Source organism: Coregonus lavaretus (assembly GCF_964263955.1).
Source record: "Coregonus lavaretus genome assembly, chromosome: 34".
Lineage (NCBI taxonomy): Eukaryota > Metazoa > Chordata > Actinopteri > Salmoniformes > Salmonidae > Coregonus > Coregonus lavaretus.
This window is the reverse complement of record NC_140021.1, coordinates 28,883,483-28,903,446: the sequence shown is the minus strand read 5'-3', so window position 1 is coordinate 28,903,446 and position 19,964 is coordinate 28,883,483. Positions and strand designations below refer to the sequence as shown.

Sequence of the window (19,964 nt, the reverse complement as noted above, 5' to 3'; positions counted from 1 at the left end):
TAAATGGCATGCCATGCTAAGGAAAATTACAGTCATTGAGATATAGGGAAAATATTGTATATTTTATCAATACACCACTCCACAAGAAAATAGGAAAATATTCACCAGCTCAACATCTTATCCTCCCAATCCCCACAGTCCATTAGGATTTACAGACTGTCAGTTACCAGGAAAGTCCCTTTCCACCTTCTGACATTAAACATCTCATGGCTGATCCCCTCCATCGCTCTGGCTTTCAGATATTGACCTTGTGGTGCTACAAAATGGCTTCTTCCTCACTGCGGGATCCCATAATGAGCCAATACAATGAGGCTTCACTTCACTGCTCACCTCTCTTTGGTGTCTCTAGGGGTCTTTGTTGACGTTTGTCAGCCCTAGAGGAATTTGGGGGTTAGACTTTACCAGTCGCTCCAAAGTCTGGCTGTAGAGTCTGAGAGACAACTGCTTGGATACCTTCTTCAGAGCTTAATGGACTCCAGACTTTAGAATGGACACCAGAAAAAAAGAATGCTATGCCAAAACCTTTGTTACGTTAACTGGAAAGGCTTTGGTACCCCCCCCCCCCCCCCCCCCCCCCCCCCACCCCCCCCCCCCCAAAAAAAATATATATATATCAAAGGAGTGACTTGAATAACTTTAATAAGATTAACTCCAGTTCTGGAATTGCATAATGACTAGACCTAAATGTAAATATGCATTTGTTGATCTAAAAACATCAAGTAGAATAGAAAATATTTACATTGGTCATGTTTACACCAGTCAGTTTCTGGCCTAAATAATAGATCTGAGAGTGATTGATAACCTCAAGTTATTCCCAAGGGACTGAGTCCTTTGTTAAGAATAGTTCACTTTTTATTCACAATCCACTGTGACATCATTGTGACACACCCATTATCCACAAATTATTTTTGTGACATTTCCCCTCTCTTAATTCCTATAGCTGCCAGTGAGACTGATAAGCATCGTCCATTTCCTATCCAAGTCACAATCCCAGAGGATGGTCTCTATGAATAAAGGGATGAATTGGGCCAGTATGTGTGACAAATGACTGATGTTGTATAGCTATGTATTATATATTTCATGTTATCGCCTACTCTTATTGAGAAAATATGTATATCAAATCAAATGAAATCCAATTTTATTGGCCACATGCGCCGAATACAACAGGTGCAGACATTACAGTGAAATGCTTACTTACAGCCCTTAACCAACAGTGCATTTATTTTTAATAAAAAAGTAGAATAAAACAACAAAAAAGTGTTGAGAAAAAAAGAGCAGAAGTAAAATAAAATAACAGTAGGGAGGCTATATATACAGGGGGGTACCGGTGCAGAGTCAATGTAAGGGGGCACCGGCTAGTTGAGGTAGTTGAAGTAATATGTACATTTGGGTAGAGTTAAAGTGACTATGCATAAATAATTAACAGAGTAGCAGCAGCGTAAAAAGATGGGGTGGTGGAAAAATTACCCAAATTGCATTACTTTAGTAAAAGTAAAGATACCTAGAAAATGACTCAAGTAAAAGTGACCCAATAGAATACTACTTGAGTAAAAGTCTAAAATCTGGTTTAAAATATACTTAAGTATCAAAAGTAAAAGAAAATGCTATAAATCATTTCAAATTCCATATATTAAGCAAAACAGAAAGCACAATGTTTTTTTTTTTTTACGGATAGCCATGGGTACATCAACATAATTTACAAACGAAGCATTTGTGTTTAGTGAGTCCACCAGATCACAGGCAGTATGGATGACCACTTGTTCTCTTGATAAGTCAAGTAAAAGTGGAGTAAAAGTAGAAGTTGTTAAAAATATAAATAGTAAAGTAAAGTACAGATACCCCCAAAAAACTACTTAAGTAGTACTCCAAAGTATTTGTACTCAGTTACTTTACACCACTGGTTCCATGCAATATGTAAAAATGTAATTAGATCTCTTGCATACTTGTTGTTGGGTCTCATGAAGTGCAGAAAGAAGTTGACCAAAAGAGCAGATCTAGGATCAGTTTATCATCATACATCCACCATTGATTCGATAAATACTAGGTAAAATAATCTGACTTCGGATCAGGTTTTAGGGAAACATTTATGCTTTCCCAGAATGCATCATAGCTCATTCACTCAGCCATGTTTATGTTCTGAATCGCTGCCGATGGTGCTAAACAACGTTAGCTGTAGCATTAGCTTGATTTAAACACAAAATAGTAAACATTTCAATGTATTCTGCAACTATATAGAATTTCACTTACACTGAGGAAACAGTATTGCGTAATGGCGGCCAGCCCCCGAGGTATGTTAACCATAATTATTTCGGTAGACTTTGGGCTTGCTAACCAGCTTGCAAGTGTTGGGCCGCATCATTGGCCTAACACACAATAATTCACAGAAACAGATCTATAGCTAACTATACATCACAATACGAGTTCATGCTGTGTAGTGAGTGTATTGGTCAAAAGTTCGAAGGTGCATGTTACGGTGGTGTCTAGCATGCTGATATCTCAAGCCCAATTATAACCAAGTCCACAGTAAGCTAGCCAGCTAACGTTTGCTAGAAAGCTAGCTCGCTGCGCCATGTTTTGTGGTTGTTTTGATAACGTCATTGCAAGTTAACTTGCTAGTGTGTCTGCATGCATAACCGTATAAGTTAAACATATAGCTAGCTATTTTCTCCTGGATTCAAATAAATGCTAACTGTAACTTAACTAGCTAACTGTATGACGTTGGCTCCGCTGCCTCAGTGCCTGGCTGGTTAGCTAGCTAGCTAGCAGGCATGGTAGTTATGTGTCGCGCTATGGTTTATGGTAAAAAAAAAAAAAAGGTTTATTACAGTACCTTACTTGGAACTATTAAAATAAACCTTTGTTGGTTAGTAAAATGTTGTAGCTTGCTAACCACACATCAGTCATTAATGAATTAATTGGGCACGTTCCTCTGCCAGATCTTACGCTAGGATAGGTATTTTATTGCCGCGTTCAAAACAACTGGGAACTCGTTCCCGAGATGGATTACCGTTGAAATCGATTTTTCCCAGTCGGAGATCGTTTTTTTCGAGTTCCCAGTTGGTTTGAACGCGGCATATGTATCGGCTAACCACATATGTTAAAAAAAATCTGTCAGTCGATTGGTTGATGCATGCAATGTTGGAGCAGGGGAACGTGACTCATATGTTATAGGCTATACAGGGGGAGAAGTATTGAATGGTCATCCAACTCAGAAACATTGGCATCTTTCTAGATCTCCAACTTTCCGACCTGAAGATCACTGATGTCGATGATTTGACCTCGTTTTTTGGGGGGGAGTTCCCAGTTGTTTTATGGTGCGTTCAAGACAACTGAGAAGTCTGAAAAATACGAGGTCAAATCATGACGTAAGTGATCTTCTGGTCGGAAAGTCGGAGCTCTAGAAAGAGGCCAAAGTTTCCAAGTTGGATGACCGTTCATACAATTTTTCCCAGTCTTGTCTTGAACGCACTGATGTCGGAGAGTTCTGAGTTCCCAGTTGTTTTGAACATGGCATTAAAAGCACCAATAGCAATCTGGTGCCCGACTGCACAGTCAATGACGTGGCACGTGACCATTGGATGATGCATACAACGTCTGAGCAGGGGAACGCGCTGAACGATGAAACAACTAGGGTTATCAATTGGCAGATTCGATTATGCTGAGCCGCAGGGCACCTGTCTATGGCCTGTGATGTGAACGGGCAAAAGCGGTGAGGGAGGAGCGCCCTTCTCAAATTGAACAGTAGTCTGCACCGCTCAGCCATGTTGTCAACAAGGCAGCATGGTGCATCGTCCAGAAACATTCATCTCTTTTCCATAAAAGATATGTTTGAATTTTAAAACTAGTTTTCATTGGGAAGGCAGATAAAGCGTTTTTATCAAAAGCAATCACTTTTGCATGTGAACACAGAATCCTACTCATTACTCCACGTGCTTAATTCTTTTTTTTTGCCGACATAGCCATGGGCTTTCAACGGGGCACCTGGCCCTCGCCCGGGACTTACATTTACATTTTAGTCATTTAGCAGACGCTCTTATCCAGAGCGACATACAGGCGCAATTAGGGTTAAGTGCCTTGCTCAAGGGCACATCGACAGATTTTTCACCTAGTCGGCTCAGGGATTAGAACCAGCGACCTTTTGGTTACTGGCACAACACTCTTAACCACTAAGCTACCTGCCGCCTAATTAGCCCGGTTTCCAAAACAAATACATTCAACTTTCACCCGGTGCAAGACACGCCTACCCGGGTGCCCGGCCAGATTAATCGAATCCCCTCAATTGCTGGACTGAATTGATCAATTCATGTTATTGATTGACCAGAGAGTCTTCACACCTGTTTTCCCATGTTTTAATTTGCCAATTAGAAAGCAACGATGTGCAAACATTGTGGCCCTCAAGGACTGGTTTTGAAGACCCTGACAGCAAACAGATTTAAGAGCCTTGTCTTTTTGTTTTCAGATGACGACTTTGAAGATTATGATAAGCCAGGTGCAGAGAGATCACGCAGGAGGAGAGGCGAAGATGATGATTTAGACAGGTATATCTGCTGCTTGGTGTAACATGACTGTCTGTCATGGGGAATGCTTGAATCTTTAGCAAACGTTTTGCATTCCTTCTTTTCCCTTTACTGCAGGCAGTTTTAGGATTGTCCTCTAACATTAGGCTGTATTAGTTAGGCTTGGGCAGTATCCAGATTGTCATACTTCCATACCAACCTTGTGCCATACTGGGATATTCGATAAAACCGGCACTGAACACAGGGGGGCGCTATTGTAATCCGAAGGTTAGCAATGCTAACAAGTACATGTGCAATCCCATAGAAAATGCTAATTAAATGCTAACGAGCGCATTGCGAACATTTTATAGTCTCTGACCTAAATTATTTATTATTATTATTTGTATGACAGACATCCCATCTCATAAAGTTATACAAGTAACATAAAAATGCTACTCAGTTTGCTGCACGCACAAAAAAATATTAGACCGCACGGCTCTTGATCCAAGCGAACTAGATTTTAAAAGATATTTATTTATTTATTTTGGCCTGAAGTTAACCACTTAGCTAACTAGCTACTAAATTAGCAAACCAAATGCACAATGGCAGAGTATTTAGCACATTTTAGACTGTTAACTTAATAGTTATAATATATCTAGCTGGCAAACATTTAGTTGTGAATTCCATACTGTAACTAGATCACCTGGCTGCACAACAGTGAGTGACTCACAAGGCTCTGGTCTCTCGTCGTTCTGTGCTTGTAAACAAACACCACCTGACTGGGGACTACTGGTAAGTTTTATTATAAAAAAATTATGTGACAGGTGAAATGAAGAGTGAGATCTTTATCTCCTAACATATTGCACAAGTTGACTGCAGGTATTTAAATCAAAATCAAATCAAATCAAATTTTTATGGCCACATGCGCCGAATACAACAGGTGCAGACATTACAGTGAAATGCTTACTTACAGCCCTTAACCAACAGTGCATTTATTTTTAACAAAAAAAGTAAAAATAAACAACAACAAAAAAAGTGTTGAGAAAAAAAAGAGCAGAAGTAAAATAAATTAACAGTAGGGAGGCTATATATACAGGGGGTTACCGGTGCAGAGTCAATGTGCGGGGGCACCGGCTAGTTGAGGTAGTTGAAGTAATATGTACATGTGGGTAGAGTTAAAGTGACTATGCATAAATAATTAACAGAGTAGCAGCAGCGTAAAAGGATGGGGTTGGGGGTCAGTGCAAATAGTCCGGGTAGCCATGATTAGCTGTTCATGAGTCTTATGGCTTGGGGGTAGAAGCTGTTGAGAAGTCTTTTGGACCTAGACTTGGCACTCCGGTACCGCTTGCCGTGCGGTAGCAGAGAGAACAGTCTATGACTAGGGTGGCTGGAGTCTTTGACCATTTTGAGGGCCTTCCTCTGACACCGCCTGGTATAGAGGTCCTGGATGGCTTTACTTAAAAAGTAGCTACAAATATTCACATTGATAAAAATATTTTTTCAAAGAAATAGTTTCAACGGTATTGACTGTATTGAAAACCATCCAGTGGCTATTTCCAAATACTCCGGTATACGGTATATACAGTGTACCACCCAAGCCTAATATTAGTACAGTAGTTCCTTACTCTTAACTATGAAGCCCATAACTAATGCAGAAAATATAGGCCTAAAATAGATTTTAGGCAGAGACTATCTCTTGCGGAGAATTTGCCACCATGTCACCACATATTTTTCCCATTTTACCAAGGTTGTTCATGAATGGAGCTGAGTGGTACTGTATATACAAAAGTATACTATTGTAATTTGTAAAACAATTTTCCCAACAACAATATAAGAAACAATATGACGACATAATGAGCTTATGATCTGAATATGACGTAGATTTATGAGCATACCTGGTAGGAGAGAAATTGAGGTGGTACAGCTTCCATTTAAAGTACTTGCTCCTGTTTGGGTCCAACTGAACATGACCCAGGAACAATATAGAGACTGCAGCCTATGAGAACAACATTTGTATCACTAGAATCTGGCCTTGCAGAGACGGGTCTAGTGTAAATTTGGTGGAATATTGGCATCTGCTTATCGTAAACATGTTGTGTTATTGGTGCACAATTTAGCCTATTAGCTGGCCTTGCTCATGAGAATTTAGGCTCCAGTGAAGAATCCTCTCTAGACTAGCCACATAGAGACTAGACCAATACCTAGCATTGTAAAATTAGATACGCTGACTTGCCTTGCTTTACGTCATGGTTTATCTCTTCTCTTACAGTGAAATTGAGGGTGATTTGCTCGATGAGGATTGGCTGACAGCCAAAAAGGTAAGACAAAGGACTTCCCGTCTCCTCTGTTTGTGATTACTTTCATAGCATTCATAGATGCCTCTGCCATGCTAACCTATGACACATATTAAGAATGCAGCCTGCCAGCTGTAGGAAAGGTGAATTAGCCTTGATCCCATAGAGTTAGACCTCACGGTGATGTTACATTTAACAGTAGGCTTGTGCCGGGTGGCTCCACCACAGGGGCATTTATTGATGTGAACCAGGAGGAAGGACAGTGGGCAACAAAAATTCTTAGTGTTTTTATTTTTAACATATAGTCCTCTTTAAAAGAACCGATCTGTCCTCTTTAAAGTGAACTCTAGGGTAAAAAAAAAAAAAAGGTTAAAGAACTCAGTTCTCTTTGTATTCACACTGCCATTGCCTTTGAATGAGGACTCAACTCTTTTGCCAGTTCACTTCACTCATTTTGTGGTCTGAGTCCTCTTTGCATTAACATTTCTATGTTTAGAAAGAAACAAAGATATTTTCCCAACATTCACTCAATGCACTCTGGGACAAGCCATTTAATCAGAATGTGTTATTGGACAGCTAGATATACCTACTTACATTTTGGAAGCTAATAGATTGCATTTAATTAAAAGATGAGGCATACTAATTGTAATCAGAAGATACTATTAACATACATATTATTGGTAACAGAATAAATAGCAGAAGAATAACTGCAGATTCAATCATGCTGTAATTGAAAATTGTACACCCAATGTAGGCTACTGCCCTTTTTAAGAGCTAAAATTGATTTTGTACCCTATGTTGTGATTCTCACCAAATACACTACATGACCAAAAGTATGTGGACACCTCCTCGTCGAACATCTCATTCCAAAAAAAATGGGCATTAATATGGAGTTGGCCCCCCCTTTGCTGCTATAACAGCCTCCACTCTTCTGGGAAGGTTTTCCGCTAGATGTTGGAATATTGCTCTGGGGACTTGCTTCCATTCAGCCACAAGCATTAGTGAGGTTGGGCACTGACGTGGGGTGATTAGGCCTGGCTTGCAGTCTGCGTTCCAATGAATCCCAAAGTATTCTATGGGGTTGAGGTCAGGGCTCTGTGCAGGCCAGTCAAGTTCTTCCACACCGATCTCGACAAACCATTCCTGTATGAACCTCGCTTTGTGCACAGGGGCATTGTCATGCTGAAAATGGAAAGGGCCTTCCCCAAACTGTTGCCACAAAGTTGGATGCACAGAATCATCTAGAATGTCATTGTATGCTGTAGCGTTAAGATTTCCCTTCACTGGAACTAAGGGGCCTAGCCCGAACCATGAAAAACAACCCCAGACCATTATTCCTCCTCCACCAAATTTTACAGTTGGCACTATGCATTGGGGCAGGTAGCGTTCTCCTGGCATCTGCCAAACCCAGAATTGTCCGTCGGACTGCCAGATGATGAAGCGTGATTCATTACTCCAGAGAATGCGTTTCCACTGCTCCAGAGGCCAATGGCAGTGAGCTTTACACCACTCCAGCCGATGCTTGGCATTGCACATGGTGATCTTAGGCTTGTGTGTGGCTGCTCGGCCATGGAAATCCATTTCATGAAGCTCCTGACGAACAGTTCTTGACCCGGGCATCTCTAGCAGGGCAAAAATTTGACGAACTGACTTGTTGGAAAGGTGGCATCCTAGGACGGTGCCATGTTGAAAGTCAATGAGCTCTTCAGTAAGGCCATTATACTGCCAATGTTTGTCTATGGAGATTGCATGCCTGTGCGCAAAGTTTTATACACCTGTCAGCAACAGGTGTGGCTGAGAGAGCCGAATCCACTAATTTGAAGAGGTGTCCACATACATTTGTATGTATAGTGCATTTTGTCTTCTCACACTATTCAAACCCTACAATCGGATAAATGGCTTATGAAGCTCTCTTATAGATCATGGTCCTTATTATGGTCCTCTGTAGCTCAATTGGTAGAGCATGGCGCTTGTAACGCCAGGGTAGTGGGTTCGATCCCCGAGACCACCCATACGTAAAAATGTATGCACACATGACTGTAAGTCGCTTTGGATAAAAGCGTCTGCTAAATGGCATATTATAATTATTATATTATATTATTATATTATATCACATATTGCAAACAAATAATCTGAACTAAAAACCACACACTTTGGAATTTCTGTGCGTTTTTGACAATCGCTAATCAATATTCAAAAACGGCACACGTTTTTTTCTGCGAACCTGCACATCATCATCATCTTCTCTCTTGTGGCACCAATGTGAAGGGTTATGGCAGGGGAAACGGTGTTGCAGTAGTGTGTGGTACTGGAATAATGACAAGCGAACCTGGGGAGCTTTGTGTTCAAATTGCCCTTAAAAAGGGAACCGGACCGTGGAATTCAAGCGAACCGAACTCAGACCACCTCTTGAGATGGTCTCAATTCAGTTTAGCTTCGGGGGCTTTTTTGAGGGGCCTGAGTTCCCTTGGAGTGTTCACACTGCATAAAACATTAAGCGAACCGCACTGAGTTCACAAAAATTGTCTGAAAGGGACCAAGTGTGAAAACACCCTTACGTTGGTTCCCCAAAAAAGAGAAGATGATGTGCAGGTTGGCGGAAAAAAAACTTGTGCTGTTTTTGGATACTGATTACCGATTGTCAAGAATGCACAGAAATTCCCAAATAGCCTACAGTGAGGGAAAAAAGTATTTAATCCCGTGCTGATTTTGTACGTTTGCCCACTGACAAAGAAATGATCAGTCTATAATTTTAATGGTAGGTTTATTTGAACAGTGAGAGACAGAATAACAACAACAAAATCCAGAAAAACGCATGTCAAAAATGTTATAAATTGATTTGCATTTTAATGAGGGAAATAAGTATTTGACCCCCTCTCAATCAGAAAGATTTCTGGCTCCCACGTGTCTTTTATACAGGTAACGAGCTGAGATTAGGAGCACACTCTTAAAGGGAGTGCTCCTAATCTCAGTTTGTTACTTGTATAAAAGACACCTGTCCACAGAAGCAATCAATCAATCAGATTCCAAACTCTCCACCATGGCCAAGACCAAAGAGCTCTCCAAGGATGTCCGGGACAAGATTGTAGACCTACACAAGGCTGGAATGGGCTACAAGACCATCGCCAAGCAGCTTGGTGAGAAGGTGACAACAGTTGGTGCGATTATTCGCAAATGGAAGAAACACAAAAGAACTGTCAATCTCCCTTGGCCTGGGGCTCCATGCAAGATCTCACCTCATGGAGTTGCAATGATCATGAGAACGGTGAGGAATCAGCCCAGAACTACACGGGAGGATCTTGTCAATGATCTCAAGGCAGCTGGGACCATAGTCACCAAGAAAACTATTGGTAACACACTACGCCGTGAAGGACTGAAATCCTGCAGCACCTGCAAGGTCCCCCTGCTCAAGAAAGCACATATACAGGCCCATCTGAAGTTTGCCAATGAACATCTGAATGATTCAGAGGAGAACTGGGTGAAAGTGTTGTGGTCAGATGAGACCAAAATCGAGCTCTTTGGCATCAACTCAACTCGCCGTGTTTGGAGGAGGAGGAATGCTGCCTATGACCCCAAGAACACCATCCCCACCGTCAAACATGGAGGTGGAAACATTATGCTTTGGGCGTGTTTTTCTGCTAAGGGGACAGGACAACTTCACCGCATCAAAGGGACGATGGACGTGGCCATGTACCGTCAAATCTTGGGTGAGAACCTCATTCTCTCAGCCAGGGCATTGAAAATGGGTCGTGGATGGGTATTCCAGCATGACAATGACCCAAAACACACGGCCAAGGCAACAAAGGAGTAGCTCAAGAAAAAGCACATTAAGATCCTGGAGTGGCCTTGCCAGTCTCCAGACCTTAATCCCATAGAAAATCTGTGGTGGGAGCTAAAGGTTCGAGTTGCCAAACGTCAGGCTCGAAACCTTAATGACTTGGAGAAGATCTGCAAAGAGGAGTGGGACAAAATCCCTCCTGAGATGTGTGCAAACCTGGTGGCCAACTACAAGAAACGTCTGACCTCTGTGATTGCCAACAAGGGTTTTACCACCAAGTACTAAGTCATGTTTTGCAGAGGGGTCAAATACTTATTTCCCTCATTAAAATGCAAATCAATTTATAACATTTTTGACATGCGTTTTTCTGGATTTTTTAAATGTTATTCTGTCTCTCTCACTGTTCAAATAAACCTACCATTAAAATTATAGACTGATCATGTCTTTGTCAGTGGGCAAACGTACAAAATCAACAGGGGATCAAATATTTTTTTCCCTCACTGTAAGTGTGGAGGTTTACTTCAGATTATTTGTTTGCAATATGTGATCTATAGGCTCGGAACGCTTCATAAGCTGTTTATTTGGTTGTGGGGTTTGAGTAGTGTGAGAAGACAACATATTTGGTGAGAATCACAACAGGGTACAAAATCTATTCTAGCTCTTAAAAGGACATTGGGTGTACAATTTTCAATTACAGCATTATTTAATCTGCAGTTATTATGCTGATATTTATTATGTTACCAATAATATTTACATGTTAATAGTATCTTCTGATAAAAGTTATTGTTGCATCTTTTAACTAAATGCAATCTATTTGCTTCCAAAATGTAAGTAGGTGTATCTAGCTGTTCAATAACGTATTTTAATTAAATGGCTTGTCCCAGAGTGCATTGAGTGAATGTTGGAAAAAAAACTCTTGGTTCCTTTCTAAACATAGCAATGTTAATGCAAAGAGGACCCGGACCACAAAATAGGTGATGTGAACTGGCAAAAGAGTTGGGTCCTCATTCAAAGTCAATGGCAGTGTGAATGCAAAGAGAACTGCAAAGAGAACCGAGCCGACTAGGTGAAAAATCTGTCGATGTGCCCTTGAGCAAGGCACTTAACCCTAATTGCTCCTGTAAGTCGCTCTGGATAAGAGCGTCTGCTAAATGACTAAAATATATAAAAAATGTAAACAGAGTTTTTATTTTTCTGGAGTTCACTTTAAAGAAGACTGAGATTGAGATTGGTTCTTTTAAAGATGACTATATGTGAAAAAACACTTAACAGGCCTAGATTGCCTTCACCACATGGGAATAAAGCATTATTTTGGACTGAAGGCGATCCCCCATGTTTATTTGAACTATTTTATTAATTCAAGTATTTACTTAAAATATGTGAGATTAGCAATCTGATTCCAACATACATAGGCCTACACATTCAATCTGATGTGGTTTGTAGAAATTAAAGAACACTTCACTTTTGTTTGATATTCAGTAGTTGTACTATAGTCGACCTTGCCATCCAAAGCCTGGGCTTGCAAGGAATGAATAACATGAGATAGAACATACTGATCTGTTCTGGGTTGTTTTTCTTGATTTTAGAATCCCTCAGAAGCGTCAGATGAGGAATTGAATGATGACCTTCTGCAAAGTGATGAAGAAGGTCAAAACTTGTAAGTTCATTGTATCTACGTGGTCTGATCGCGCTGATTGCATTTCCATACTTAGTCTATAGACACTTGACATGAACATTTTTGAGCTACAGTCTCCTTAGTTTATAATTTAGGGTGTTCACCCATAAAATGATTAATTAATTCAAGGTTTATACAAATATGTCAGTTTAATAGAAAATTCTGTCAGAAACAATAGTCCAACCCTCATGTCTCTACCATATATGGTTCAAAAGTTAATGACGATGTACTCTGAGAATTTAGCATGTTTAGAGTGAAAGGAATGTCATCACAGGCATGATCAAAAAGTGGTCACAACTCAGTAGAACACTGTGGCACTGCTCCGCGGCAGAACGGCGCTAACTTCGAACGTCAACTGACAAGCTAACTAGTGGCTGCAGGTTCGTGAGTGAAAACACAAAACGAAATAGGGACTAAATATATATTTATTTACAAAGCTGACAGACTGAATTTCAATATCCACCATCCGCGAAGACAATCTGTTCCTGTTTTCATTGTGTATTTCTGAATCTTTCCCTTTAAAACGCCATATAAACGACCCCTCTCAACGTAGATTGATCGCCAATATAGGCAATGAAAGCCAAAGATCAGGAGGTGAAAATGACGAAGGTATCAAGTTGATTTTGATTGGTCCAATCAGCGGAAACACCTCCAAATGGTACCACCTCACAACACCAAATTTGGAGGAGATCCAACCAAGAGTGGCACAGTCTAAACTAGCAACGGTCACAGCAAATTAACGTTCTTATCAAATGAACGTTCGTCAACCCTGTAGAGAACAACCTATATTGTTCTCTGCAGAATATTGTAGAGAACAATCTAATGATTCATTCTATGTCATTTATAATGACATATGGCAAAGAAAACTACGTTTTGACATTCATTTCGTAGCACCCTCTTGAACTGCCCCTGTTTTTCTCTACATTGTACAGCAGTGAGTGAACACCTTATATAATTGTGTGTTTTTGCCTTTCAGCAGCCAGGGAGTTAGCCTCAATGCTACTCTAGGCGAATTTGACCAGCAGGCGAACCCCATAGACTACACAGTCGACCTAGGAGATGTAGAGGGGGGCTACCAGCAGGAGGGAGGAGAGTACGTGGACGAGTACAGCCAGCCCAATGACATGGAGATGCCAGACGGCCAAATGGAATACTCAGGAGAACAGGCCGAGGGCGACGGGATTTACCAGGACGAAGTGTTAGACATTCAAATCAATGAGCCTCTAGACGATGAATTTCAAGTGAGTCCTCGCCCCCCCCCCCCCCCCCCCCCCCCCCCCCCATCTCCCCTCCTTCTGTCTTACTCCATTGTATCTTGAAAAGATAACGTTGATTTCCCTGTCTCGGGTTTCAGGGGGCACATATCAAATCTATTCAGGGGGCGCTAAAGGGGATGTGTGTTGGGTAGGGGTTGAAGGGGTGGGGGGGATTAGATTCATTATCACTCTCCGCCAGTTGATTTCTCCTTTCGCTGACAAAGTTGGTGTTGACAGCTTGTTTGGCGGTAGGTAGGTAATGCTCTGGTGTCTGTCTGCTGTGACGCCCGGTGCCATTGTGACCTTGGGCCCTGTATCTTTGTCCGGCTAAAGAGCCGCTTTGTGCGAGGAAGACGCGCTGCCAATCGGCGGAGGTTAACGCGAGGGGCTTTTATCTCGGGCTCTCGACTCCATCTGATAAAGTCTCACATAGGTGAAAAGATTATTGACCTTCCTAAGGACACCCCGACACCCCATACAGTCCTGAAATGATTGATGCGATTTCCCCTGTTATTTATTTCCCAAACCTCGAAGCCAAGAGGGGAAAAGATAAGACTAGATTCATGTGTGATGTCTGATTTACCAAGGTGTGATGGCGCTTGACACCTGTCTGACAAAGACGTATTACTTTTTTTTCCACACTGAAAATAAAGCCTTTGACCTTCTTAGTAGGGTTGCACGGTTTTACTTCATGCTTACTTTGAAAAACCCCAGTGAGTGCGTGGTGCACATTTGTGTTTTTGTGTGTAATAACTATGTTTACAAGGTCACTCGACTGCCTGGGTTTAAACACTGCTGTTTGCAGTGGTATTCAGAGGTAATATCTGGAACAGTTTAAAGGATTAAGCCCTTTCTGTCCCCTCGGGGCACTCAGTCCGTCTATCCTTCTGCTGCCAAGGGTATTTGTCTGCAATATTATGTGTTGGGTTGGCAGGTTAATGGTGCAGAACACCAAACACTGGCCTGCGACCTACACACTGACCTCATTTGACGGTTATGAAGCAGCTAGTGGCTTCTCATTGGAAATATGCTTTGAAATAAGTGTAACTACACGAGTTGTGACCACATGGTATATCAAAGATGGAAGGCCTAAATGTCTTTTTTATTATCATCTCCCAATGTGTGTGTGTGTGTTTTTGTGTGATGGTCCTGCCCGGCATTGAGTCAGGAACTTATAAAGTGGGCCAATAAAGCAGCGATTTGTACAGTAGTCAGTAGCTAGCTCTATGATATTTTCACCCTCACTGATCCGGAGAGTGTGTTTTATCCCCCCCCCCCCCCCCCCCCCCGCATTTCTGTATATCATGTCAAACATTTACATCTCATTGAATTTCAAATGCCGTCAGGAATAGTAATGAAGCCTGCTCCCACTGTTATGGTAATTCAAAAGAGGCTCCCCCTTTCTAAACCCCACCCCCCTCCCTGCCAATCCCCCTTCATAACATTTCAATGTTTTCCCCTTTATGCTCGCGGTTAATATTTTCATTAAAAGGAAACACGGCAGTATTTTTGGCTCTACCGTTATTCCTTTAGACATCATTTCCATGGGGATTTAGTTAGCCTAAACCCACAAAGGCTGTAATCTCAGGCCAGTGTAATACTATCCTCCTAATATTGATAGTAAAAGTAAACATGAGGCAATACAAGGGTGGTAGAAAGAAGGAATGTACTTAATCTACAGTGCCTTCAGAAAGTATTCATACCACTTGACTTATTCCACATTTTGTTGTGTTACAGCCTGAATTCAAAATGTATTCAATATTGTTTTTCTCTCACCCATCTACACACAAAACCCTATAATGACAAAGTGAAAACATGTTTTTAGAAATGTTGAGATTTATTTTTATGTATTGAAAATAGAATACAGAAATCTATTTACATAAGTATTCACACCCCTTTGATATGATACTCCAAATTGAGCTCAAGTGCATCCAATTTCCTTTAATCATCCTTAAAATGTCACTACAACTTGATTGGAGTCCAAGTATGGTCAATACCATTGTTTGGACATGATTCAGAAAGAAACACACTATATAAGATCCCACAGTTGACAGCGAATGTCAGAACAGAAGCTATACCATGAAGTCCAAGGAGCTGTCCATAGATCTCTTGTGATGAGGCATATATCTGGGGAAGTGTAGAAAACTATTTTTAGAGTGTTGAAAGTTTACAAGAGCACAGTGGTCTCCATCATTGGGAAATTAAAAATATATGGAACTGCCTAGAGCTGGCCATCCGACCAAACTGATCAACCGGGCAAGAAGGGCCTTGGTCAGGGAGATGACCAAGAACCCAATGACCACTCTGACAGACATACAGAGTTCCTTGGCTGAGATGGGAGAACCTGCCAGAAGGACAACAGTCTCGACAGCACTTCAGCAATCTGGGATTTATGGGAGAGTGGCCAGACGGAAGCCACTCCTGAGAAAAAGGCACATGACCGCATGCCTGGAGTTTTGAAAAAGGCACTTGAAAGACTGAGATCATACGGCAAAATATTTTGTGGTCTGATGAGACAAAAATGTAACTCTTTGGCCTTAATGCAGAGCGCTATGTCTGGAGAAAACCAGGCACAGCTCATCACCCGTATAACACCATCCCTTCCGTAATGCCTGGTGCTGGCAGCATCATGCTATGGGAATGCTTTTCAGCGGCAGGGACTGGGAGACTGGCAAGGATAGAGGGAACAATGAATGGAGCCAAATACAGGCAAATCCTTGATGTGAACCTGCTTCAGAGTGCAAACGACCTTAGACTGGGGCGAAGATTTACGTTCCAACAGGACAATGACCCCAAGCATACAGCCAAAGCAACGCTGGAATGGCTTCAGAACAAGAATGTGAAAGTCCTTGAGTGGACCAGCCAAAGCCCAGATTTGAATCCCATTGAAGATCTGTGGAAAGACTTGAAGATTGCTGTTCACCGCCACTCCCCATTTAACTTAACAGCGCTTGAGAAAATCTGCAAGGAAAAACGGGAGAAAATCCCCAAATCCAGATGTGCAAAGCCTTATACAGACATACCCAAGACGACTGCGATGCAGTGGTCTAAGGCACTGCATCGCAGTGCTAGCTGTGCCACTAGAGATCCTGGTTCGAATCCAGGCTCTGTCGTAGCCGGCCGCGACCGGGAGACCCATGGGGCGGCGCACAATTGGCACAGCGTCGTCCAGGGTAGGGGAGGGAATGGCCGGCAGGGATGTAGCTCAGTTGGTAGAGCATGGCGTTTGCAATGCCAGGGTTGTGGGTTCGATTCCCACGGGGGGGGGCAGTATGAAAAAAAAAATATATATATATATATAAAAAAAGAATAAAAAAAATATAAAAAAATTTAAGAATGTATGCACTCACTAACTGTAAGTCGCTCTGGATAAGAGCGTCTGCTAAATGACTAAAATGTAAAATGTAAAAAAACGACTGACTCAAAGCTGTAATCGCCTCCGTGCTCCATTCACTCCGATGTGAATACTTATGTAAAGGATATATTTTTGTATTTAATTTTCAATAAATTAGCTAAAATATCCAAAAATATCTGTATGAGGTATTGTGTGTAGATGGGTGAGAGAGAAAAAAGATTGAATCCATTTTGATATTAAGGCTGTGGAATAAGTCAAGGGGTATGACTACTTTCTGAAGGGACCGTATGTTGATGACTGACTAGTATTTAGAATATTGATTCTGAATCTCTCCACGTTGTTGTAGGTGGATGATTACTCAACAAGCTACAGAGATGGAGAACAGCAGGAGCAGGCAGAGCAACAGGAAGCACCGGAGGGGGACGAAGAGGAGGAAGACTCTCAGCTCGCAGACACAGAGGAGGTGTGAGCAGAACAGGTCTCCCTCACTCACTGGCTGTATCCCAAACAGCACCCTATTCCCTATATATTCCTATATAATGAACTACTTAGAGGTTCAGGTCAAAAGTAATGCACTATATAGGGAATAAGGTGCCATTTGGGACCCAGACACTGGCCAATAATAGTCAGAGCCCCTCTCTGTCTGATGCTTTGCATTGAGTCAATGGCTGCTATGCTGACTAACGCTCGCTCTGTGGTGATTTGATTTAGGAGTTGCCTAGCTAAAAAAGTTGCAAATGATCAATTATGTATGTGTAGCTAATTCTAATGGTTTAAACCATACTGAAGGCCTGCATCATTTTTGTGAAGTGGTTGCAGTTTATAGGCCTAAAAGATGAACACTATCCATATATCTGATGGGTTGTTCATAATTGATGACTAAGATGATCCCTATATTTCCAAAGGCTGAAAATGAACCAGAGCCAGAGGAAGAAGTGAAGGAGGAGGAAGATGAGGATGAAGAGGAAGATGAGGATGGAGAGTCTGGCCGGTTGCGATTCAAAACTGAGCGCAAAGACGTCACGTCTGGCATTGTGCGGCTGGCAGATGCAGCAAACAAAAGAAGAAACATTCCTGAAACATTAGGTACATTTATTTACAACCTTGCACTCAGTTAGGAAACTAATTCAAATGTCTACATTTTTTTTTGCTTCGTATTTGTAAACTGTAATATGTAACATGTTTGTGCTTTCTTTGGTAGCCTTGGTTATGGCTGAAGAGCATTTCAAGTTTAACTCCAAAATGTATTTACACAACATTGATCAAAAGAAAATGCTCAACAAATCCATATTGAGCAAGTCCTCCTAAATGGGCTGTATTTGAGGGCTGGTTTCCCGGACACAGATTTAAGCCTAATCCTAGAATAAAAAGCATGCTCAATGGAGATTCTAGGACTAGACTTAATCTGTGTCCGGGAAACTACCCCTGAATGTTGTAATGGTCACTTCTTGATGATGTGTTTTGCCCACCAGAGCTCTCTGAAGAGGCCAAAGCAGACCTGATGGAGTTTGAGGAGAAGGAGCGCCAGAGGAAGCAGGGCCGCTTTGGGGGCCGAGGAGGAAGAGGAGGATTCAGAGGACGAGGAGGAAGAGGGGGATTCCCCGGATTCGGGATGGGAGACTTTGGTGGAGGAAGAGGACGAATGAATGACCAGCGGCTCCCAATGATGCCACTACATATGGGCATGCAGGTAAATCTTAACAAAATAATCAGACACAATGCAAAAGGTTTGCTTCATGTTTTCATTTTTGCCAAGGAAAATATATTGTGATACTGGTATCGTCCCGGCCCTAATGTTTACCTGTAAAACTAATAAGGCACAGCCACTTGTGATTGTTCGCAAATATGCCGTTCTCTCCATGGCCTATTGGAACCGTGATCACTTGCGCGTGAACATTTGGCTTCTCTTCTCCCCTTATCAATGTTGATATATGGATTATACCAAAAACGTTGGCGGTAGTCCATTTAGACAGAATTATATGAAATTAATTTTCTTCTTTGCATAGGATTTAGTTTCTCGTGGCCTTTTATTGGACATATTTTGAAGCATATAATCCGTTCATTTAAGTTGTTCATCCATTTGAAGTCATTTCTGGATAGGCCATGTCTGCAGATAATACTTTTCCCAGAATTGTTTTCTCCGGACTAAATATCCCGAAGCTTCTGCCAATGTTTCTCTACCTCTACTTTATACACACATTAACATTTCTCACTGTCAATCGTGAATGATCATTCTTAAAGTTTTACCAGTGAGACGCCCATGCAGCATCGGCATACCAACCATTGGATCTCAATCAGTTTCACGGGGATAGGCGTTTAGATTTTCTTGAGTTATACAGTGTTTCGAAGTAGCCCACAGTGTTGTTTTGAATGATGTACATTGAGAGAATATTAGAGCAGAAGGTGTTAACAAACTGCAGCATAGCCTGCTTGTGTATTTTGCCTAGTGGCGTGCGCTTTTGAGTTTTGTTCACATGAGTGAAAAATGCAGTGGTGTTCCCAGTTGAAACAGTTTGCGCATATTTTGTGACGTTTTGGTGTTCGGCAGTAATGTTTTTGGCTGTTCTCGCACACATTTGTTTCTTGAGGCAAGTCTAAGTTCGGTAGATGAAATCTACGCCCATTCGTCGGTGATTGGTCAAAAGTAGGGGTGGGAACTATGGACAGGATTCTTCAATGAAGTGTTTGCTGTCATTCAACGAGAGAGATGAGAGAGCACAGCAGCAGCTAGGCCCTACTGTCTGCAGTCCACTACTAGTTTTCATACACGTTTTTTCACTTGAGAAGAACTGCACCGAACATCTTAGCTAGATGAAAAATTGCGCGACTAAGACCTCCTCTGCAAAAAACATCAAAATTAATTACAGATTTCTTGATTTATCTTAGATTAATTCTGACTATTTTGAGGAAGTGTTACTGGCTATGTTGTTACGGTGGCTTAAGAGGGACAAACAACAGTAATATTGCCACTTTTTTCAAGTGAAGGTCTTTATGGAGTATGGGAGCACAGACGTTTGCGTCGCCTAGCCGAGTTTGGCTAGGAGCAAACCGAACCGATGTATACGGACGCCTTTAGAGTAACGTAATACTATGCTATTATATTTGGT

General features: G+C 41.6%; 1 protein-coding gene across 3 annotated transcripts in view; it reads left to right on the top strand.

Annotated features, from left to right (window-relative positions):
• The first annotated feature begins 2,142 nt into the window (after window positions 1-2,142).
• Window positions 2,143-19,964, top strand: part of LOC311109067 (RNA-binding protein 33-like) — a 40,765-nt gene continuing 22,943 nt past the window's right edge. For 2 of the 3 annotated variants that reach the window (XM_084151862.1, XM_084151860.1), the window contains exons 1-8: window positions 2,143-2,288; window positions 4,460-4,538; window positions 6,769-6,817; window positions 12,158-12,228; window positions 13,223-13,487; window positions 17,204-17,320; window positions 17,763-17,943; window positions 18,330-18,547. In XM_084151862.1, the coding sequence (XP_084007988.1) occupies window positions 2,270-2,288; window positions 4,460-4,538; window positions 6,769-6,817; window positions 12,158-12,228; window positions 13,223-13,487; window positions 17,204-17,320; window positions 17,763-17,943; window positions 18,330-18,547 (999 nt within the window). In that variant the 5' untranslated portion in view covers window positions 2,143-2,269. The remainder of the gene's footprint in view (window positions 2,289-4,459; window positions 4,539-6,768; window positions 6,818-12,157; window positions 12,229-13,222; window positions 13,488-17,203; window positions 17,321-17,762; window positions 17,944-18,329; window positions 18,548-19,964) is intronic. The other variant, XM_084151861.1, reaches the window with a different exon arrangement.